The following is a 24,090-nucleotide window of genomic DNA, read 5'->3' as shown; positions in this document are numbered from 1 at the left end:
GGTTTCGTCAGGGACAAGTTTGCCGCGACGGACGACTATTCAAAAGCAGGCGACCCCCGACACCATACAGGAGCATCAACCTCACATGCAGCACCCCTGAGGGTTATCATCCCCCGAGAGAAGAACGTATAATATACTCATATAATCAGGTACTTACCAAAGACAGAGAGCCGGCCACGTCCACCCCGTTGATGGTGACAGCACCGGAGCCTCGCGTGACCAGGGTAATGTTCTTGCCAGTGCCGCCCTCCAGCCTCAGGTGACCCGACTGACACTTCACCCGGGGCCTGGTGATGTGAAGACTGATAGTTTTGTGTCTCTCTCTCTCTCTCTCTCTCTCTCTCTCTCTCTCTCTCTCTCTCTATTGGATTATCTCTATTTTTATGTTTCTCTCTTTGTATTTACTCTTAATACACCCATTGCCATACCTACTACATCCATACACCCATTGTCATACAACCTCTTCACCCATTTTCATACACTCCCAGTCATATGAGGTAGTAAGGTAGTGGGCAGCTACTAAACAGGGAGGTACTACCGCCTGGGTAGATATTGGAAGCAGGGTCTCAATTGTTTCTCTTACTTGACAGAACAACATACATATAGCGTTTCTCACTATCTATATTTTATAGTTCTTTATTATTATTATTATTATTATTAGTATTATTATTATTATTATTAGAGTGTTATTATTATTATTAATATTTTATTTTACTTTTTATTATAAAATTTATTTACTACGAATACTTATTAAATTTTCGCCCCCATGTGGGTCAGTGACATGTGCCTGGGTGGGCTAATCCCCACAAAAAAAATACACCAGCTCCACTCACATCCATTGTTATACACTTTCTATACCCATGCTTTCATTATCATACATCTTCTACACCCATTGGTTTACACTCTGCACACCCTCTGCAACCATACATAAACCCATTGTTATACACGTAACATCCATACACCCATTGACATACAACCACTACAGCCAGCCATAGTCATTCACCCATAAGAACATTTTAATCAGCCCCACAGAAAACGAACAGTCCATGGTCGCTTTGGTAGGGGATACTCACCGATCATTGAGGGCAGTGTAGGCTGGCTGGGGAAGCACTAGCAGAAGCACGGCTACCCACGTCACCAGGCCGCTCACCAGGTACATCTTCTAACCTCTTGATTCTGCAGCAAGAGAAGAAGGTGACAGGTGCAGGTTATGACAGAAAGGTGACAGGTGCAGGTTATGACAGAAAGGTGACAGGTGCAGGTTATGACAGAAAGGTGACAGGTGCAGGTTATGACAGAAAGGTGCATGTTATGACAGAATGGTACATGTTATGACAAATGTGACAGGTGCAGGTTATGAAAGAAAGGTGACAGGTGCATGTTATGACAGAAGGTGACAGGTACATGTTATGAATGTTAGAATACTACGCTTCGGTCCGACTTAACCACTGTCTAAGTTGGGCTGAATTTCACATTTGTAGATAAAATAAAGGTCCCTATTACTCCACAAGGGTTTTCCTCCATCAACGTTACAGCATTGTGAATATACTTGACGCTGGTCATAACTTAGTCTTGGAAACCATGGTTACTATTTCAGCGAAAAGTTCTGCCACAACTACTGTATTGCAAAATTCATTTGTGTTGCAATCAAGAACTCACCATAGGCAGAAAACAAAATTGCACAGGGAAAATAAGGCATTTGATGGGCTAATGCATTATATGAGCATAAGAAAAAATGATGTATCTTTGAATGTTAAGTAACCTGAACTGTGACGGACTCCAAAAATCCTCCAACACCACGGGCTGGTGGGTCGTCTGCAGACAAAAAATCACTCGGTGTCTCTGCTAGTGATATCTGTTCCATCTTTCACAACCTGAACACCATCCATCCCCAGTTTTATTTTTTAGATCATACAGTAAAGGTTTCAGTACTTCATGCAAAGAATACTCCTTAGTCAAATTTGTAGGACAAAGGGATACTGTCGGGAGTCCTTAGTCGAGATGACTCGGGATTACGGAAAGTTACTGTGAATATCAGGTATTTTTATTTTATTTTTATTATGAATATCAGGTATTGGTGATTTTAATGGAACTCGTCTAAATCCAGGTGTATTGTATATATTATATTATAATTATATTATTTGGACTATTTTGTAGTAATATGACATGTAGAGTACATTTATTTAGTCGATTTATTTTGATTAGCTAGTTTATGCATAACAGCCATTAGACTTGGTCTTTAGATTCATAGATTGACAATGGCAATGAACTTACTCTTCCTGTATATGTTGAGAAATTCAGAGAGCGACTTCACTCGGCTTGAAGGAATCTCAGAAAAGAATGAACGAGACGTGTGACTTTCAGACTTCAGTTAAAGATTATGACACCAAAAAGGAGGCAATATTACAGAACTATGATTTTGTACCAGTAATGTATAGGCAAGAATTTAGAATACCTTAAAAAAAGATTCTTTACCGTCTTATTCTGAAATTGCAAGGGAGAAGGAAAGATTGTTTAATTGTTGGTTGAGGGAGACTGATCTCAAGGATTGTGATAAATTGTATCAGTTAATATTGACTGAAGAATTTAAGAGACAAAATCCTTAACCTGTTAGATTGTATTTAGATGAGAAATTGCTGTAGAAAAGCTTCAGTAGGTCAAGTGTTGTTTAATTGTAAAGGAGAAGACCCAAAGTGAAAGTTAAACTTAAAACAAAATCAATGCACTCACAAGGAAAACTCACGCACGAACATTACACGGCAAAACAGAATGGTAACTTAATTTAAATTCCTATGAAACATCCTAAACACTATACCTAACAATGATAACAAGAATAACTTACTTGTTGAGTTGAATACAGGTCAGCCACATAATTAAAGAAAATAAATACCCAGACAACACCGAGAGAACAGGGTGAAGCAGCTCCGACACACAGCCCTCGGTGTCAGGAGTAAAACTATCAACCGGCTTTTCCCAACAAGCGGACGGCGGGAATTTAAGGTCCTCTGGTGTTCATTAACGGAACAACCAACAGAAACTAGTCTAATGGCTGTTATGCATAAACTAGCAAATTAAAATAATTCAACTAAATAAATATATTTTACATGTCATATTACTACAAAATAGTGCAAATAATTTAATTAGAATATAATATATACAATACACCTGGATTTACATAGGTTCCATTGAAAGTGATATGCATCACTTATGAAACATAAATTTAGCTGTACAGTATTTTATAATTTTTCTTATAAATACCTCACCTGGCCATAGACGCTGTTTTGGTTATTTTATTTACTCAGAAGCTTAATGATTAGGCACTACTCTGTGAATTAGATTAATTGAAGGCTAAGGCTAATTTTCTTCCTCGTGCAGATCAATATGTTTAGAATCCACGGAGTATTGCAAGAGCAGTTCCACCAACTGGAACAGGTTGAATTGCAACAAGTGCCTCGTGTAATTGCTAGGGATAGGAGTGACTAAATTTTCTTTAAGTATTCTTGTATTCTTTCTTTATCCTAAAATATAACCGATTTTTTAGTCAGTAAATAGACTACTGCCTACAGTAAAGGAGAAAAAGGCAGAATAAAACCAGATTAGCCCTGCATGTAAGGTGTTGTTAAATATAATTTGACGATTTGTGGTCAGCATCCTCGCCTCGCAAGCGAGCAGACCCAAGTAGATCCCGGGCAAGGTGAAACTATGGGCAAGTTTCTTTACGCCATTTGCCTCTGCCACCCCAGCAGTAACTGGGAACCTGGATGTTAATCGAATTGCAGATCGTATACCAGGGTAATGGTTAGCCAGTGGAGTTGTCCAATCTTTCCGGACTATTCCTTGACACTGGGACATGCATGGTTGTTGTGTTGCCGACAGCTTCTACACCTTAACAAATTCACGCCTAGGAGGCCCTTGGGCTGGCCATCCTCGATTTCGAGGGGCTTCCATTATAAATATAATTTTCAACAGCATATTTCCTTTATGAGTTCAAAGTGAAAGGGCATTGGAGATACAAAGAAATTTATAATAAATCTATGGAATATTATCGCACATCCTTAGTTTTGTCCGCGACTTCGTCCAAGAATGGACTGAGCTAGTTAGTGATTTGACTTGTAGGTAAACATAGATAAAAATTGATTTTCAATTACTTGTTCCTTCTGTATTCCCATACTCGTTTAACTTGTCACACTCCTGGGCTCAGCTAAAGGGTAAGCCGCGTTGAACTCATCGGCAACTCGTCCATACTTCCTTTTCCTTTGTAAGACTTTTGTGGTCACTATTCTTGTTCACTACTGCTCTGTGCTCTGCCAGTAGAGCTACTAATATAGTCTTTTGGTCATATGTGAGCGGAGCAAATTTTTCGTGATTAGAAGTCATGCTTCTCCCTCTTTTGTATTAATTTGAGTACATTTGGTCTCTTCAGGGCAGCCAAAATAGAACGCTCAGGGATACAAACCCCTACATTTCGGCGGTCAGGGGTTTGTTAAGAGACCATACCTTGTTAGGGAGGTCACAGAGCAAGAAAATGACGACTGTGAAAGCGAAGAAGTTTGTTTGTACCAATGTTTACCATGTTGGAGATTCATTTGGTTACGATGCTTAACAAAGCACTGTGAAGTCAGCCCAACCCACGGCGATTGTGGGAGGTGGGCTACCCGTAACAGTACAGTATATACCTAACCCAAGCAAAGTCGGTTCTATAATGACAAAGTCTTTAACGAGCACAAGGTTGGCAATCATTATATATAAGTCCAGCTCTCTTTAAATTAGTCAGAAAATTATTCACCAGCCTAATCATCCTCGGCGCCTGACTAATTGTTTCCTGTGCTCACACTTCCTCACACTCAACTTTCATGCCAAGTGTAGAAAACCAATCATGAAATTAGTTGTGAACATACAATGAATCACTTACTGTACACGCTGTCTTCATGAACTCCTTCTCCTTACTAGTGCAGCACAAACACAAGAACGTCCCCACAGTATCGCGTCAACGGGTACGAATTATAGAACACACTAATGAAGCAATCACTAGGCACTACCACAACCACCGCGGGTCACTTAGGCACTGCGAGGTGTTAGGTCGTTGTGCTTCCTATACCCCGACCTGACATGGAGGAGAGAGGGGGGGGGTGGGGGGGAATGTGAGGAGTTAGGTTACATATACCCAGGTTTATGCAAGCTGGATCATATGATTGAGTTGGCTATTGAGTGTATCCACTGATAGCGATTATGTAGAAAAATGATCTGATTTTGGTCCTTAGATGGAAGAAATCGTTAAGAAGGATGAATAAGATGATAAGAGGAGAGAACCAAAGGAGAATAGGTGCCGCAGTTTACATCTTTATAGCATGTCAAGCATAAACTAGGGAATAGTTAATCGTATATAGGGATGAGATAAATGTGATAAAAGAGAAGGAAGTAAACAAAAACAAGAGGAGGTGGAGGAAGGAAAGAGGAAAAGACGAAGAAAGAAAAAGAAAAAAAAACATGAAATAATATTGAAGGAAATAAAAAATCAAATGTCCTTTAACTGGTGAATGAAACTGTAAGCTAGAGACACCCGAGCCGGAAGGAACCTGAGCGGGGTGCAGCACCTCCCCTTGCTGGCGACGCCCCCCAGAACTAACACCCCCACACACACACACACACACACGTTAACCACCACCAGGCACCACCACTTACGACTGTTAATGAAGACACACTATCTCTATTATTTATTTATTACAATAAATTCATCAAATACATTAATGGAATATTTACGTAACGTAGATTAATATAGGTTAGGTTAGGTTAGGGCAGGTTACATTACATTGGGTTAAGTTAAAGTAAGAAGTTGAATTAGGTTAGGTTACACTAAGTCAAATACAATCTAAAACAAAATTTATCACCGTACACAACACAACACAACACAACACAACACAACACAAACTCAATCATGGTTAAGATAATCGGCCACAGATTAACTGATCATAAAAAACCCAATAAACTACGTCAAGAAGAAGAAATTAACAAAAGTGATCTAAAATGAGCAAAAATATACCTCACCACGTGGAACTTTCTATCACTCTGATCAGGAGAGGAGTTCATAGGGTGGGTAAAGTCAACCTAAAGGCATGCAGCTTCTCTTAACTCTATTTCTGTCTTATTTGAGTGTGTGGTAGATTAATGTAAACGTATATACCAAGAGAGGGATGGATGGAGACAGGGTGGTGCAGGATGAGGGTGGTGCAGGATGAGGGTGGTGCAGGATGAGGGTGGTGCAGGGTGAGGGTGGAGCAGGATGAGGGTGGTGCAGGATGAGGGTGGTGCAGGATGAGGGTGGTGCAGGATGAGGGTGGTGTAGAATGAGGGTGGTGCAGGATGAGGGTGGTGTAGGATGAGGGTGGTGCAGGACGAGGGCAAGAGGGACGATAAAACAGTGCTGTAACTCTTTTCTAAATTTACATAATGAAATTGGTGAAGTTTATGTAGGATTTCAGTTGAGATTTTATTCATGTATCTGATAAATTACAAATTTAAAGGTTGTTGTCGTCACCTGGGAATTATTGCACCTGTAAGATCTGCATAAAAGTAACATGGATAATCAGTTTCTTTTTACCTGTATTGTACTTCCAATCATATGATATAAATATGATAAGTGCTTCCATAAGTACTAACGAAGAACACTTATAAAGAATGAAGGTGAATAATTGATAAAGTGAATGGAAATGGAAATTATTCTATAACCTTGTGTAGTATTTCTCAGTTGTATAGGGTTTATAAGTGTATGCCTTGTATGATTCATTTTGTGATATATTTCTCAAATAATACACAAATGAACAATATTATCTGTATATGTTTCTCAATAAGGATAAATTACTGAACATTTTATACCCATTGTTGGTGTATATATTTTGGTGGTATTCAGGTAATAATGAATATTTCTCAGTTATCATGTGAAATATTCCTCATTGTAGTGATATATTCCTCATTTTACATATAACCTTAAGACTCATTATCATTTACACACAGTTACCCCGATCATTTACAAGGTGTCAGTAGTGTTATTTTTCGTTATTTTTCATTTAAGTTGTGGAATATATATCATAAACATAGTTGTAAATAGAGTATATAAGTAAACATTTCTTACATTAACCTAAAAACAAAAAAATTAATCCACAGACACAGGTGAACTAATCAGGTCATTCATGATCTAGAGAAGAACTCATCAATCACATCCATCACGGGGTCATCCTCCTCGTCATCATCTCCTCCTCCTCCTCCACATCCACCTCCTTCCTCATCATCGTCGTAATCCTCGTCTTCGTCTTCCTCCTCGTCGTAGTATTCTTCGTCTTCGTCTTCATCGTCGTCGTCAATCAGGCCCCTTTTGTTCACCTGAGCAGAGTACTTGGCGCTGATCTTGTCCACGTTGTCTTGCGAGTAATCCTAGAATGAAAGTAGATGGATAATAATCTCTCTCTCTCTCTCTCTCTCTCTCTCTCTATCTCATGCAACGGTATATGCAGGTAAACATTACATGGTACTTATGACTGCCATTCATATGACAGTAATAAACATGAAGTCACTCATTTCTTTTGCTGTAGTTTCATCATTCATCAACACTATACAGTTTATATTTGGTTATGACATGTGTCCAGTGTGATACCTATATATAATTACCCTAGATTTAGCATTAATGGATTAGTGAATAGAAAAATAGATACCCATAAAACTTTTTTTATATACTCGTATTTGTTCAAAGAAAACATATAGAGGTATAACTAAAGAAGATTTATTTTCATGATATTTTTGTAGTTAAATAAGTATGTTTCTTTAGTTCTTGTATTATTGAAGGGTGAGTTTAATTGTAGTTTTCACATCATATGCGACACTAGAGACAAACTATAATTTACGTATGTGAGTCACTAATATCAAATGAGAGTCCTGTTCGTGGCATTTCCTTGTAGTCACGCTGCTCACTCACCATAATGTCGTCAAGATAGTCGTGATCCATCAGGGGGTCCTCCACCTGGCTCAGATTGGCAGCTGAAACACATAACCACCACGACACCGCCATCAGCACCAGCGACGTCCTGCAGGAAGACATTTTGATTCAATAGTGTTCCTGTCTTTTTTCTTGTCGAGGTCGAAGTTTCATATGAAGTGATATATCTTTTTTTGTTTACTTTACTAAGAATTAATCATTTGACGTTAATGGTTTTGTTATCCACGAAGGACAGTTTAGTTGTTGAGGTATGATAGATTAATCCTCTAAGGAGAATTGTTCAACCCTTTAAGGATGATGGATCAATCCTTTGGGGACGATATGTTAACTGAAAAATTAGTTAACGTTTGAGGATATTGGATTAAAAGGTCAAATAGTTTTATTACTTCAGGATGATTTTTTAACGCTCTGAGAATTTTGGTTTAACTACTTGAGGATGAGTTAAAAACATCAACCTCAGAGGGTTCAATGGTCTCGTATGAACAATATATCCATCAGTTGTCTATCTTATTATCGTTACTCGTTTCCCGCACTAGTGAAGGGTGGATCATGGGGCAGAGAAACCTCAAAGAAGGAAATAGTTATGGAGAAGGATGAAAAACACGTGTAGAAAGTAACAGGAAAGTGCTAAGGTAAAGAGTTGAAAGAAATATCCACACAGACACTCGCTGTTATCTTGAAAATAGTAGGAAATTCATTCTCTTTAAGTAGAAATATTAATAAATGATCCCTTCAAATTTAACCTACATACTACTACTACTACTACTACTACGTGGCCTCCAGCCTTCCCCAATAGCCACACCTTCGCTACCATTTAATTACCTTAATATTAAATATCCTAATACATAAGTAGCTATCCTATCTGTGTTAAATTAGTTGAGCCGCAGATCTATGCGGCATTCAATGACAGTAGCCTCATAGTCAATATCTGCAGCAGTTGTCGGAGTTGGGGATAGTACGCATCAGGTAGTTCCAGCGATGCTTGACTCCATGGGTGGATGCAGCAAAGGCCGCATATGGCTCTGTGTTAGCAATCTCAGACAGAGCTTGGATTTCACTAACCCTACTACTACTACTACTACTACTACTACTACTACTACTAATAATAATAATAATAATAATAATAATAATAATACTGTAATAATGTAGGAGGTTGAATGACACATTATACTTATGAGACAGAAAGGGACTTATGCCTTATACTAAATCTAATAGCTGCTTTTAAGGCATACCTGTCATGTCTTTATTTACTACAGCATCAATATACTGATTTTAATTTCCTCTAAAAGAATTGGGAAAATAGTTTAAATAGGTTTCCTTAATAAATTTGTGTTCTGTCAATAACACCAAATTTTAAGTAGAAAAGAAGTTTGTCCCACGATGCACTGTAAACCGAGACTATAATTTTATCCCCTGAAACACTGTAAACAAATTCTATTCTTTGATACAGTGTAAACAGTTCTATATCACTTTCACTTATGTCAATAGAGATTAAATCTACACTGACAGAGAGTAAACAAATGAGAGATCCCTTGATCCCATGTAAATAACAATCAACACCTTAAAACAATGTAAACAAAGGCTTGAGATCTATCCCTTAACACTACTCTCTACAAAACACATTTCTTTCACAAGCTGATCAATGCGGCTACATAACACTGATTTTCTGTTGATATTTTGACCCGGAGTTCCAAGCGATAATCTCTCCTTCTCGATATTTTGAAGATTATTATGTAATGCCTATGAAGGTGTTCACAATGGAGGGACACTAAGACGAATATAATTAAGCCCTTATGCCCTGACACACTTTGACTTACCTGAGTGACAACATGTTGATTGCTCTCTCACAGCTGAAACGTCACTGAGGTGTTTTACACCTCAGTGTCTCGTCGCGGTGTTCGAACAAGTGTGTGTGACTACTCCTCCACGCTCCACGAAGGTGTCGGGAAGCTTATCTCCCCCACACGCTGTCGTACTAGCAGAATGAACTTGACACCTGAATGTGAACGCCACTCACAGCTAAGCAAGGACTTGAAGGCTGTTATTGACGGTCAAATTACCCTCCTTTCTTTACAGCCTCCTCCTCTACAGAACACAATTCTCGCGGGGCTCTACTATAGGTTCCTCGTCTTCTGTATGAACGTGGCTGAATACTACGTGGAGGTGAGTTGCGTGGCGGGTCAGGGACGACGATGTTGTGTTGGCGGTACAGGTGTGAGCAGGTGTTATTTGTCCTTACCTGCTCGACCCCACCCCACCTCGCCACACCCCTCACCTCCCACCTACACAAAGGGATAATGACACAAAGGGAGGGAGGAGTAAGGGAGATTAAAGGGAGGTAATAAAAAGGAATGGAAAAGGGGGACGTGATATTTTCTTTAGGGGTTCATAGTGTTGTTATTAATACACAGGATCAACAGATAAATTAAGAGTTGAATTTAGTGTAATCGAGTATATATGATGGCTTAACTTGTCGCTTGGTAGTAAATAATGAATACAAGGAGGGAGGAAAGGGAGGGGGAGGGGATATGGAGAAGGAGGGTAGAAAGGAGGTTGGAAACAGGAAGGGAAGGAACGTGGGAAGGAATGGGAGGGAGCAAAAAAGTGAGAAGGGGTGATATAGGGAGGAAAAATAGAGAAGGGAGATAAAGGGGGGAGATGAAGAAAACCAAATTTGAATGATGATAGGGAGGAGTTGACTGTTTCTTGAGCAGAAGATGGGGAGATAAAATGGGGAGATAACTAGAGGAGGGGGGTGGGAGGGGAGCAAGAGAGGATATAGGGAGGTAAGAGAAAAAAAAGGAAGTGGAGGAATAAGAGAAGAGATACACCATGGAAATAAGTAGACATGAGGGGGGAGAAGAGGGAAAGGGAGGTAAAATGGGGAGAACTGCAAGTGGGGAGATACGGGTAGAAGCTGGGGTAGAAGGGGAGAGAAGGGGAGGTAGAGTAAGAGAAGCCTCCCAGATAACCACAGCCCACAGGTGTTTCAGAGTCATCCCCCCCTTACCAGCGCCAAACACAACACCTGTACCACACCTGCGAGTTGACGTAAACACACACACACATATATACATACACACACACACACACACACACACACATATACACACAAAGAACTTAAATAATCTTCCCTATCTATGGACGTGTTCTTTCATTAAATTATAAAACATGAAATATATCCAGGTACTAAATCAATTTCATAAAACAATATTGAAATTTACTGTAAAAACTAATATAGTTTTTTGTGTGTGTGTTTCCCTGATCATGTTAGTTTATGACAATGGTTTTGTGACGTAGTTTCCGGGGTGTGTGTATGTATGTACAACGTGGCTGACGGTACAGCTGCTCATCACACACACACACACACACACACACACACACACACACATGTATCACTTAATAAGAAAAAAATCACCTGAGCCTTGATGAATAAGTTTCACCTGTATTGACTAAAGCGTTAAGGTATCACACATAATTATACCACCATTAACATGAAGCAAATTATCCAATCCATCAAAAACGTCACCACTAGTATCAAGGGACGTAATCCATCTCTTACTCTGTTCACTGGACCGGACAGGCACTTCTAAAACACCTACTTACAACTGCCTATCTTGATATACGTGAAGTGTATGCTAATATCACCCTATGACTTGGTGTAGAGAGATAAACATACCATCGTAACACACCAATTAATTATCGTAATGGTTACCTTATATGTCTTAACGATCCTGCATGCCACTTTAACGATTATGACCAACCTTGATGTAGGAGGTCATTAACTCTGCATCGTGGTCAGTAGGCCCTCAGACAGTCGCCTTCTTCGTTATCACCTACAGGAGCACACTCAGCCCCAGACAACACAGAGGTATGCAAGGAATTATTATTTTGCCGTTTATGAATATAGTTTTAGTGTGTTTGGGTCAGGTTTATCTAGTGTTGTGTTTGTTCAGTATATTTGCCTGTATAATGAGGTTTGTTCAGTATATCTGTCTGTATAATGAGGTTTGTTCAGTATATGAGTCTTTATAATGAGGTTTGTTCAGTATATGTGTCTGTATAATGAGGTTTGTTCAGTATATCTGTCTGTATAATGAGGTTTGTTCAGTATATGTGTCTTTATAATGAGGTTTGTTCAGTATATGTCTGTATAATGGGGTTTGTTCAGTATATGCCTTTATAATGAGGTTTGTTCAGTACATGTCTGTATAATGAGGTTTGTTCAGTATAACCAGGTAAAGTTGTCATCTATTCATTCATCTATACATCTATACATCTACAGTATACATCAATACATCTATACATCTATACATCATCACGTTTGAGTGTCATGTGAGGGATGGGTAGACGTTATGTATTGTATAGACTCTGACAATAAGTCATCCCGATGCTTTATAAATATACGATGATATATTACAGAGGGACTACTGTATATAGCAAAAGGGTAGATCACTATAGTAAATTATATATCCTTTCACTTCACAATACATATAATATACCAGGGTAAAACACACACACACACACAAACAAACAAACACACACACACACACACACACACACACACACACATGACAATAAAATGAACACGGAAATTTGAAGAAAAGTTTTATGGAATATATATTATATAAATTACAAAATATAATAATATACTAAATAAATATCAATGAAAACAGAATTAGATGAATAAAATACAAGTTATATTTGAACATTTAATATCTAACTAAACGAGAAAAAAAATATTCGCAAGATATAAATGAAGTGAATTATTACGACAAGTTAGACAGGTAGAAGATTTACAACAGGTGAGACGGTAATTAATCTTAATGAGTGAAGTAATTATCATTATCACGGGACTCATGTTTTGCGTTCAAGATTAATATTTGATTTCATGTACTTTTAAGATCAAGTTAAATTAGGTTGAGATAGGATAGGATAGGATAGGATAGGATAGGATAGGATAGGATAGGTTAGGTTACGTTAGGTTAGGCTAAATTGTGAGTGTTACGGTCATAATTGGAGTCATTACCTGTTTACGGAAGGTGAGAGGTTAACAAGGTGAGCAAGGTGTATCGAGGACATACTCATTTATCAAGTCAAAATTAATCAAATAATTTATTCAGAAGCAACAGAAACAACAGGTAGAGGTAAAGATACAAGTACAGATTCACAGGTATCGTACAGGTACATTTACAAGCACTAATACAATCACAGATACAGGTACGTATACAGGTAAAAATACAGGCTCAGATACAGGAATATATGTACAGGTGTACACTGTAAGTACAGATACAGGTACAATACAATTACTGTAATGATCACTGTAGCTTTTATTAGTTCTTCTTATCAGGTATAAATTATATTTGGCACATACACTTGACGGTCGCCTGGCAGATAGTGTGTAACATGTAGATGGTGGAGAGTAGACCGGTGACTTATTCTCCCGTCAGGACGGTGTGTGTGTCTAAGGTTGGGTGTGTGATAATTGACGATGAGATTCTCTTTCTTATGTTTTTTTTAACTTCTCTCTCTCCCTTTCTTGTTTAGTCCGTGTCTGGCCTCGGGGTTCTTCTCCTGGCCATAAGACTTCGATTGTGGTTCCAGAAGGCGGCGGCCTCCATTTCCCTCATGTCCTCGTCCTTCACCTCCTTCTCCTGCTGCTCTCCGTTGTGGCAGAGGAGGAGGAATGGAACCTTCAAATAGTGTAGCATCATTTTGCCGCAACACACTACGTAATCTAGTTTCGGTCTCTGAGAGCCCTTAATCCCCCTGAAGTTACAGAGGATGAGACTGAGGTCTACGATGAAAACAATCATGATGAAGTTGAGGATGCTAAGCACAGTGATGATGAAGGACCAATAATCGAAGGTGAATTTTGGCCCCTGGAAACACTTCTCATCAGAAAAGTACTTCAGGTACTTCAATGGTATTTTCTCCTGCAGGAGGAAGACATTTTTTTAAATGAGATTTAATGGCGAGTTCAAAAAGGGTTTTATTGAATGGAATTTAATGCCGTGTTAAAAGAAGAGAGAATTTATTACTTACTTAATGAGTTGGGAATTTTTGATGAGGTTTGTCATATGCATAGTTAGGGATGAGAGAATCCTTGAAGGGAAATTAATGCCAAGTTTCTGATAGGTATTATTTTCTTAAAGGGATTGTGAGATTACAATACTTAGTTCCGGAAGAGAGAATTATTTAATAGAATTTAATTCTGTAAATGAAGACAGATAATCATATCCCCATCCACTTAAAGTCAAAACCGAGCTTGGTCCACAAGGGTAGGATAAGTTATCCCTCCCATGTGTGATATATGACACAGGAGCAGACTCATTGATGTTAGCTACCACGTCAGTATGTATGTAAGTGTGTATCAAACTAAGCTCGTGGATGACTTGGTCAAGCAGGATTTAGTCCTAATGGTTTCGAGTCCCATTTTGGAATATGTTAGGACTGTTTAATAATACTTACGTTATTGGTTTCATTTATGCAAACTGTATCCTTTAGGTCCGGGAAGGTCTCAGGTGCATAGAAGGATAGGAAGATGTCCTGTTAAGGTGATAAAATTAGAGGCTTATACGTTGAGACTTAAAGGGAACGATATTTGACTATATATATATATATACAGGTATATATATATATATATATATATATATATATATATATATATATATATATATATATATATATATATATATATATATATATATATATATATATATATATATATATACTAATTATCTCGTTATAGGCGGAAGGGGAACTCATCCATCCCCTTCCTCCTCCTCCCCCCTTAGAATATTAACTCCGGGATGAACTTAATATATTTTGCACTGTGTTATTATAGGCTTCATACACAGTGAACTCTGTCAAATTAAACAGCAATTCTTATCTCTATCCTGCGTTGTCTATTACTGCGAAAAAAAACTCAAATCCCTTCACTCACGAATAACTGATGCATTTTGCAGCCACAGCGCAGGGGGTTTCCCTTCAGCTCGAGGGCGACTTTCTTCCTTTTCAGCAAAATCGTGAAGGCGTCTATGTTCAGCTGTAGGCAAGAGCTGTTGTATAGATTTCTGAGGTGTGAATATCACAGGTGTTACAGATGTCACAAGAGCCATGTTGTCAGCATGACTGGTGTCAGAGCATAAATATTATATGAGTCAGAGTCAAAGTTACAGGTTAGAAAGTAATACTTGTTCGGTTAATTAACTACTGTCATCATTAAGTATAGATGCTCTTGTGTGCAACATTATGTACCCAGAGGTATTGTGTGTGTGTGTGTGTGTGTCGTAAGGGAAGACCTACACATACCTCTTACCTCTTCTATTTTGTTATTCTGAAGGAAGATCTGTTGGAGCATGGGAAACCTGCTATCCTCCAGGTAAGGGATGCTGTCGAAGTCATTCCCCGAGAGGTAGAGAACGTTGAGATTGTTCTGGTCCTCCAGGAGGTCAAGTAACTTGTCTATCAACCTCAGCTGAGGACAAATTAAGACTCTGTGAGGTTAGGTCTAAGATACAGCAGACTGATTTTAAAAGAGTTTCTTTTTTTAAGGTGATAAAGAAAGGTCTTGGTTAACCTATAGATAGGTTAATTGCGTTACTTTAGGTTCCGTTAGGTTACGTTGCAAAATTTAAACATTCTCTAAAGTGGAAGCTTAATTCTAGATTTGTTTATAAAAAAGTTACAATACTTTGAATTCACTAACCTGACAGAAACTCAAAACTACATTTCTTCTAAATTTTGCCACACAGAAAGCAAATTATATATATTCTTTGAAGATTTTACTTTTACTTTTACTTTAACATAAGTACAACAAGGATAATAATAATATAAGCGCTCTGATAAAAAAAAATATATACAGAATTTTATTATTTAATGGTAAAGGTGATGGCCAGAGAACAACCCCCCCCTTCCCCAAATCCAGAGTGATGGAATGAGGGATGGTCTTTCAAGAGAGCTTTAACACACCCTAGTTGACCAATCCCTGGGCCTGCACTCAACCACCTTCACTTCTCCATATGTAAAGTTAAGTACTATCCCGAACCAACGACTATTGGGACAAGAGACGAGCTGCGTAACCACTCGGTCGCCACACACACTACACGTTCATAATGGAACAAAAACAATGTAAATGGTACAGCTTTGTGTGTTTTTCTGTCTCTCTGTCAATAGGTTGGTTCCCACACGACAGCGTTCCTTCTTCGCACCACCTTGCCTTCAACAGACTCTACCACGGAGTTATCATATACTGGTACTGGAGGTCAAGATGTCGAAGATGTCTTTGGGGTTTATCAGAACCTGTAATGTACACAGGTAAATCAGTGTCAACAATTTTCACCTCACAACACCGTCGTGTCAGGATTTTGATTAAAAGTTTTCTGGGACCCTTGTGTGGGCGGGCTGCCCTAACCCATCAGGCCCTTAGTGATGGGCGTGCGACCTTGAGCTATAAGTGAGTAGCTAAGATTTGGCAGGCCCGGCCCAAGGGCCACCTAGGCGTGAATTTGTTAAAGTGTAGAAGCTGAAGCAAAAACACAACAACCACACCCCGAGTTAACGAGTTTCATGACCCAGTGTCAAGGAATAGTCCGAGAAGACCGGACAACTCGACAACTGCACTGGCGAACCATTATCCCGGAACACGATCTGCAAATCGATTAACATCCAGGTTCCCAATTATTGCTGGGTAGACAGAGGCAAATGGCGTAAAGAAACTTGCCCATAGTTTCACTCTGCCCAGGTATCGAACCCTTGGATACGCTCCCTTGCGAGGCGAACATGCTGACCATTACACCACAGGTCGTCTAGTTAATAGCTGCCTCACTGAATTTGGTTGTCCGGGTTCGAATCCCGGCACCCAGATGTGACTTCTTAGGGTGTTCTGTGTGTCGTTTGAGGTGTCCCTGTACGATACCTAACCTAATCCAACCTAAATTAACTTATCTTAATTTAACCTGAGCTAACTTAACTTAACCTATATTACCAAAACATAACTTCGCCTAACTACCTAAACCTAACTAAATCTAACTTAACCAAACTAAACAGAAAAAAACTAAACAGAACCGAACTAAACCTAACCTAACCTATAGTTTAACCTAACATGACCTTACTGGAATCTAACCGAACCCAACCTAGGTAGATACCAAGTCACACGCTACCTTGTTATTCTCTAAGGAAAGACTGGTGATGTTCTTGGGCAGCTCGACTAAAGTGGTGTCTGTCAGGTTGGCATCGTTACACTTCACGACCTTCTTGGTAATCTCTCCTCCTTTTTTGAACCACAAGCTCTGACTACACACCTGCAGGTATTCCTCCATACCCTGCAATGTTGATGAAATAGATTAGTATGAGTTTATTCATTGATGTAATAAACTTAACGTGAATTTATTCATTGATGTAATAAACTTAACGTGAATTTATTCATTGATGTAATAAACTTAACGTGAATTTATTCATTGATGTAATAAACTTAACGTGAATTTATTCATTTCTCTTGGATTTGGTCCCATTAGTCTTGAATTTAATTAAAGCAGGTAAATTAGTTGAACTGGGACCCATTGAGGATTGAGCAAATTAGAACAGAGCGATTATTGCAATTAGGACTTATTAAAAATTAGACCCATTTGAACGGCGCCATCTGTTACAACTGGGGGCTCGTTATAACAGGGTATCTTGTAGAACAGGAGCCAATTGGACCAAAGCGCTTATTAGGCCTTTGGGAGGGAGGAGGGGCAGGGGAGAGGGAGAGAAAGACCGTGGATGGGAGATAGGAAAGGGAGGGGAGGAAACGTGGAAAGGGAAGGGGAAATTGGTACAGGGTAGTGAGGTAGGTAAAGGAGGGGAGGCAGGGGAGAGAAGAGATGAAGGCAGGGGAGAGAAGAGATGAAGGCAGGGGAGAGAAGAGATGAAGGCAGGGGGGAGAGAGATGAAGGCAGGAGAGAGATGAAGGCAGGGGAGAGAAGAGATGAAGGCAGGGGAGAGAGATGAAGGCAGGGGGAGATGAAGGCAGGGGAGAGAGAGATGAAGGCAGGGAGAGAGAAGATGAAGGCAGGGGAAGAGAGAGATGAAGGCAGGGAGAGAGATGAAGAGATGAAGGCAGGGAGAGAGATGAAGGCAGGGGAGAGAAGAGATGAAGGCAGGGAGAGAGATGAAGGCAGGGAGAGGAGATGAAGGCAGGGGAGAGAGATGAAGGCAGGGAGAAAGAGATGAAGGCAGAGGAGAGATGAAGGCAGGGAATGATGTGAAGGCAGGTGAATGAAGGCAGGCCATTGAATGGAATGAAACAAAATAACCCATTTGAACAGGTCACTATACCAAACAGATAAACATATAGACAGACTAATAAACAAACACCATTGGTACTTACTATATATTGCTTCACCAAATGGAGTCCCTCTTCAAATTTACACAACTTGTAGTTATTGTACAGATCTCCTTCAATCTCACACCATACGTCCTCACATATCGCCTTGCTATAATCCAGCTCCATCTCCTTACCAAACAGCATCAGCCAACTCAGGTCCATGGTGCATAACCACGATTTTCCTGCCATCAATGTTGTGAGTTTTTATCTTGTGTTTATTTTTTTAACTTTTTTTTTCACCTGGATATCTCTTTTTATCTTTCTTTCACCTTTCCCTTTCACTCCTCTCTTCTCTATCTATCTATCTGTCTGTCTTTCTTTATCTAGTAGTATATCCATCCATCCATCCATCCATCCATCCATCCATCCATACAGCCATCCATCCATCCATCCATCCATCCATCCATACAGCCATCCATCCATCCATCCATCCATCGGGAAGATACGCCAAACGACCCATGCTTTTTCTTTTCCTTTTCCCCCTCCACTTTCGTCTTCCCTTCCTTCCTTTCCTATCCGTTTCCTTCCTTCTCTTCCTTTCTATCCGATTCATTCCTTCTCTTCCTTTCTATCCGATTCCTTCCTTGTCTTCCTTGTCTTCCGTTTCCATTCCTTCTTTTCCTTTCCGTTTCCCTTCCTATTCATTCCACTCCCTTCCTTTCTGTTTCCCCTCCTTCTCTTCCTTCCCTTCTGTTTCCCTTCCTTCTCTTTCTTCCCTTCTGTTTCCCTTCCTTCCCTCCCTCCCTTCCTTTCCGTTTCCCCTCCTTCTCTTCCTTCCTTCCTTTCCTTTTCCCTCTTCGGTGTTCAGGTACGACCCTGGAAACACTACGAGGTAAACTATATACAGATCAGCTGATACACCAAACACGTAAACAATCGAGACTCCGGCCACTCGAGGAATGTAAACAACGGAGCTGGAGGTCAGGTAGACAAACAAACAAGTGGTTATTCTTGTAGGTGAGATGGAGGTCATGTAGGTAAACAAACATGAGGTTATTTTTTATGTAGAATATGCAAACCTGGGAGGTGTGTGTGTGTGTGTGTGTGTGTGTGTGTGTGTGTGTGTGGGTGTGTGTGTGTGTGTGTCACTATTAGTTTAAGTTTACATGATCAGCTGATATGTACTCATCTCGCCATTATCCCCCACCACTTTCCACACTGCTACTCCTCGTTCTATTAATTTCGCAGGTTTTCTTTCTCCCCCATTCACAATATAATTCACAGTTCTCGCTTACTCTCTTACCATTCATCGCTTAAACATACTCTCGCTAACTATCCAATTTATCATTCTCAGATACCATTTACCTTTCTCTACATCAGGTCACCATTTCATTTCATTTGATTAACATGTACCTGATTTTATGCCAGGTAGCACATCACATAATACATTGGTTCCCTCCAATGATTTAAGTTGCTCTTCTTCAAACTTAAATCATTGATGGTCCTAAGATATCACATTGTAGGGCCGCGATAGCTGCATGGGCATTCCTTCTATAACTTATTAATTAAGTTTAATGACATCTCCTGTTTTATTATGTAAAAACTAATTGATTAAAGATATACGTTCTTTCTTTTTTATATTCTACTATAATTAGTCAAGTTCTAATGTCAAGTTATGTTTTTGTGTCATGATAACTTTATTAGTTATGTGTCATCTTTTAATATGCTATTATTAAATAATTAAGGTCTATATATCTCTCTCAAGGTCCAGTAGGACCCAATCTTAAGATTTAGGTTAAGGGTGAGGCGCATTAGGACCGGAATCGATTAGGGTTTGGGTCTACTAAGAACGGTGCCCATTAGAATTGGGGACCATTAACACATGGGCCTATTAGAACTGGGGTGAAGTCCACTACACATGCAACCCTTTCATACTATACATACCTTTCAATACGAGCTTCTTCAGTCTGCAGGTACGGATGATGTCTTGGTCTAGGTGGTAACCCTTGTTTACGACGAGGGTCTGGACGAGGCAGTGTCCACCCTTCGTCGCAGTGAGTCCCGTCACCCCTTCGTCGTTACTACCGATAACCAGCTCCGTCGTCTTCGCTTGCGTGATGTCGTAGTACAAGGCCCCCTCCTTGAAGATGGTGGACAGGTCGGGCGTCTGTGTCGATGTTGCTGACGATGTTTTCAATGTGGGTGATTGAGATGTTGTAAGTGTCTGTGGAGGAGATGGTGTAGGTGTTGATGATTTGAGTGTCATGGGGTTACTAAGGTACTTGTCAGAGTTCTGGTTGGTGTTGCTTACAGTGGCAGAAGAATCTTCCCCCTGAGGGTTCATATCTACTGCGAAATTCCAGAAAGGTTCTCCCGACGATGGTAACGCGTCCAAGTTTTCATCATCACTAAAGTTGACCTCTTCAGTAGATGGTGATAATTTCATTTCCATCCCCTCATCATCATCTGTGACAGCGATCATCTCACCATCAGTTACCACAGTGGAAAGGTTATTATCACCATCATCAGTTACCACAGTGGAAAGGTTATTATCACCATCATTAGTTACCACAGTAGAAAGGTTATTATCACCATCATCAGTTACCACAGTGGAAAGGTTATTATCACCATCATCAGTTACCGCAGTGGAAAGATTATTATCACCATCATTAGTTACCACAGTAGAAAGGTTATTATCACCATCATCTGTTACAACTAAGGGAAGCAGAGAAGCAGCCGAACACACCAGTACCACAATAAACAAATTACAGTTGGATTTCATGATTACCACAACACGTAATTCTTAACCCTTTGTGCCGACAGGTCGTAAAATTATCCACCTGACTTTCACTGAATTTCATGAGGATTATATTTTGAGTAGTTGTTTTTCTGAACCTACCCAATGCTTCTCCAGTCGTCTCTCACCCTCTGACCGCTATCTCTCTCTCTTTCCCTCTCTCTCTCTCTCTCTATCCAGGTCACTTGCGCAATCAACACACTTCCGGTCGACATCCAGCGATAAGTGAAGAAGACCCTGTAAACATGTGACAAGAAAAATGTAAACACTATTCTATTTTTATCAAACCTAAATTATATTATCCTTATCTAATCAGTAACGGGAGATGAGTAAAGCGTTGATAGCTACGAGGTGTGATGTGTGTGTGTGTGTGTGTGTGTGTGTGTTCCCTCTCTACCTCTCTAGTTCGTTCCATCACCTAATCATTGTAGATTAAATTGGGCTCTAGTCTTCAAGTGACCCAGTCTAACCCAATCATTGATTTCAGTTCCATTAGGATTAATAGCCCCATTAGATCTAGAACCCATTAATCAACCATTATGAATTGAACCCCTATCCTAATGGTCAATACAGGTCCACTTAGGTATTGGGGCCAATCAGGACTGGGTGGGGGGGGGGGGCTATTTGTCCAGATTCCCCTCTTAAGCACATCTCAACCGCATAAAAAAAACATCCCTCAAAGCTTTCGTTCGCTTAAGGATTTCTATTTCAACACCTCCTTCATCCTCTCGACCCCTTGAAAACATCTCACGTGAGAGTAGCATGAAGGACATCACTCACCTCCTCCTTCTGCAGTCCTACATAACAAAATATTTCTTATCTGTTTTTAAATTACACGACTTTTTTTTCCTATCAAGAGTATTGTTATTTGTTCACTATATTGCTGCGTGTTAAAAAAAAATACTGTATGAATCTTAATATTATGTGTTCAATAAACGTACTTAGTTCACCATTACCTTACATGTTCAAAAGTATTGTAATGTGATATGTTCAATTCAATCTAAAGGGGCTCACTTCAACGTACAGGGACTCACTTCAACACACAGAACTCACTTCAACGTACAAGGGCTCACTTCAACGTACAGGGGCTCACTTCAACGTACAGGGACTCACTTCAACGTACAGGGACTCACTTCAGCGTACAGGGACTCACTTCAACACACAGGGACTCACTTCAACACACAGGAACTCACTTCACAATGGGAAACACGTCCTCGCTTTAGTATTCCTTTGACGTTATCATAAAAAAACTATTGATAACCATTTCCTGTCTGTGTGGATTACCCTACAACAGGCTACCCCCCCCTCTCTCTCTCTCTCTCTCTCTCTCTCTCTCTCTCTCTCTCTCTTTTAAATTCTCTGTTCTCTGTGTGCTAGTTAATATCGGTCTTCCTTTCTATGCAGGTTCGAATGAGAGAGATATGTATATAAGTGAGTGCGTGCGCGTGTCCCCAGTGCCCTTCCACCTCACACGAAAAACATTGTATCAATTCTGGTAACATGGTCATTATGCCACAAGGCGAAAGTCTAAGACGGCCTCGCGTGGATGTCATTGATGATATGTCTGTCTGTTCAGTACTTCTCCAGTCGTCTCGTCCATTACCCTGATAATTCCCCCCCCCCCCCCCCCCCCCCCCCCACCCACAGGGAAGGACGGTCAGTTCCTTTTTTGTTATTATTATGAGGAGTATTTGTAGTGCAGGACTTGTAGTCTTATCAGAAATAGTGTTAATAGTTCGTGTTATTATTATTATTATTATTATTATTATTATTATTATTATTATTATTATTATTATTATTATTATTATTATTATCATTAATACAAGACAACGGTCTTCATCCCTACAACAAAACTCAAGAACGTCTTATAACCTTGGTAATGGCCAGGGTGTAAAGTTACGTGTATGTGAATAGCAAAGATTGGACCTGACAGTCACACTACAGCACAAACACAATACAGCACAATTACAGTGCAGCACAACCACAGTACACCACAGTCTCAGCACTTCACAGCACAGCCGCAAACGCAGTTCCTCACTGGCACTGACTACCGACGTGGAGGTATAGGTCTCGCCTGGGTAGTCTGTGGTCACTACCACAGTTTGGGCTGTGCCCCATGGTCAACCCGGGGTACGAGTACACTCACAAAGCCACAGCAACTCACAGCGAAGGAGTACTGACGCAGAAGAGGCTGTAGTGACTTGATGGTGTAGCCTCGCCTGCCCAGCCTTGGTCACTAGACTGCCAGAGTGGCGACGCTCCCTTGCGGCACTGGCACTGTATCCTGCCTGGCCCTCCCTGCGTCCACTGTTCTTATCCACACTTACAAAGGCTCTGTCGATATGCACTCACACACTACCTTATAATAACTGATACCTCTACAGTTTATTAATACGAAGTATAAGAAACCTTTAAGAAAATAATTATAATAACGATATTTGTTAGTAAATTGGAACCTTGTGTTAGTTGGTAGACCAACAACTTACTGATACCGGCTGGGAGTAATCACGCTAGAACGGAAACGCTTCCCACAGCGTAATTATTTTGAGGCATGTGAGTCAACCGCACGCTCTCCTCCCTCTTGTAACCTAAACTGTGGCGCTAACCTTTCATCCCCACGTGTAAACAGTAGCTTGGTGGAGCTGCAACACGGAACCCTGACTGTGGTTATACCTAAGGGGGGGGGGGTAGGAGGGCGTAGTGGGTGTTGATTTTACCTAAGCCTCCATACGCGTCTTCCCATTAAACTGTGGACACTACTTCTGTTGGTAGTGAAGCGTCCTCCGTCTGTTCATGTGTGTGTGTGTGTGTGTGTGTGTATATCTGTGCGTGTGTATCTATGTGTGCGTGTGTATCTGTGCGCGTGTATCTGTGTGTGTGTGTGTGTGTGTATCTGTGCGTGTGTATCTGTGTGAGCGTGTGTGTGTGTGTGTTTTCCCGGGAATCTTGTGAATGCGGTAACAAGACCTGGAAAGTGCTCGATAATTCCACCTGGGA

The 24,090-nt window shown here is 40.2% G+C and overlaps 2 protein-coding genes and 1 long non-coding RNA gene across 3 annotated transcripts; all 3 read right to left on the bottom strand.

Annotated features, from left to right (window-relative positions):
• Positions 1 to 157: 157 nt before the first annotated feature.
• LOC121870860 lies at positions 158 to 5,053 on the bottom strand. The gene is made up of 3 exons (XR_006089791.1): positions 4,913 to 5,053; positions 1,074 to 1,176; positions 158 to 287 (listed from the first exon to the last, which is right to left on the bottom strand). It is a non-coding gene; the product is annotated as an uncharacterized LOC121870860 (long non-coding RNA).
• A 651-nt stretch (positions 5,054 to 5,704) lies between these two features.
• LOC121870858 (prostatic spermine-binding protein-like) lies at positions 5,705 to 10,231 on the bottom strand. The gene is made up of 3 exons (XM_042372835.1): positions 9,805 to 10,231; positions 7,967 to 8,075; positions 5,705 to 7,428 (listed from the first exon to the last, which is right to left on the bottom strand). The coding sequence occupies exons 1-3, from the start codon at positions 9,816 to 9,818 to the stop codon at positions 7,186 to 7,188; spliced, it is 366 nt and encodes a 121-aa protein (XP_042228769.1). The 5' UTR covers positions 9,819 to 10,231; the 3' UTR covers positions 5,705 to 7,185.
• Positions 10,232 to 13,088: 2,857 nt separating this feature from the next.
• LOC121870857 lies at positions 13,089 to 23,439 on the bottom strand. Its single transcript, XM_042372834.1, has 8 exons — positions 23,258 to 23,439; positions 20,241 to 20,762; positions 18,360 to 18,538; positions 17,152 to 17,313; positions 15,309 to 15,467; positions 14,934 to 15,035; positions 14,459 to 14,536; positions 13,089 to 13,923 (listed from the first exon to the last, which is right to left on the bottom strand). The coding sequence occupies exons 2-8, from the start codon at positions 20,746 to 20,748 to the stop codon at positions 13,531 to 13,533; spliced, it is 1,581 nt and encodes a 526-aa protein (XP_042228768.1). The 5' UTR covers positions 20,749 to 20,762; positions 23,258 to 23,439; the 3' UTR covers positions 13,089 to 13,530.
• Between the last annotated feature and the right edge of the window lie 651 nt (positions 23,440 to 24,090).

Source organism: Homarus americanus, unplaced genomic scaffold (assembly GCF_018991925.1).
Source record: "Homarus americanus isolate GMGI-L3 unplaced genomic scaffold, GMGI_Hamer_2.0 scaffold50490, whole genome shotgun sequence".
Taxonomy (NCBI): domain Eukaryota; kingdom Metazoa; phylum Arthropoda; class Malacostraca; order Decapoda; family Nephropidae; genus Homarus; species Homarus americanus.
This window is presented reverse-complemented; position numbering and strand designations above follow the sequence as displayed.

What these genes read in the sequence shown, in the direction of transcription:
- LOC121870858 (XM_042372835.1), bottom strand. An exon ending in ACTATCTTGACGACATTATG is followed by an intron (nt 7,429 to 7,966) that starts GTGAGTGAGCAG and finishes CTTTCATTCTAG; the next exon opens with GATTACTCGCAAGACAACGT.
- LOC121870857 (XM_042372834.1), bottom strand. Translation starts at nt 20,748, where the DNA reads ATGGAAATGAAATTATCACCATCTACTGAAGAGGTCAACTTTAGTGAT. An exon ending in ATTTGGTGAAGCAATATATA is followed by an intron (nt 17,314 to 18,359) that starts GTAAGTACCAAT and finishes TCAACATTGCAG; the next exon opens with GGTATGGAGGAATACCTGCA. An exon ending in GCAAAATGCATCAGTTATTC is followed by an intron (nt 14,537 to 14,933) that starts GTGAGTGAAGGG and finishes TCACCTTAACAG; the next exon opens with GACATCTTCCTATCCTTCTA.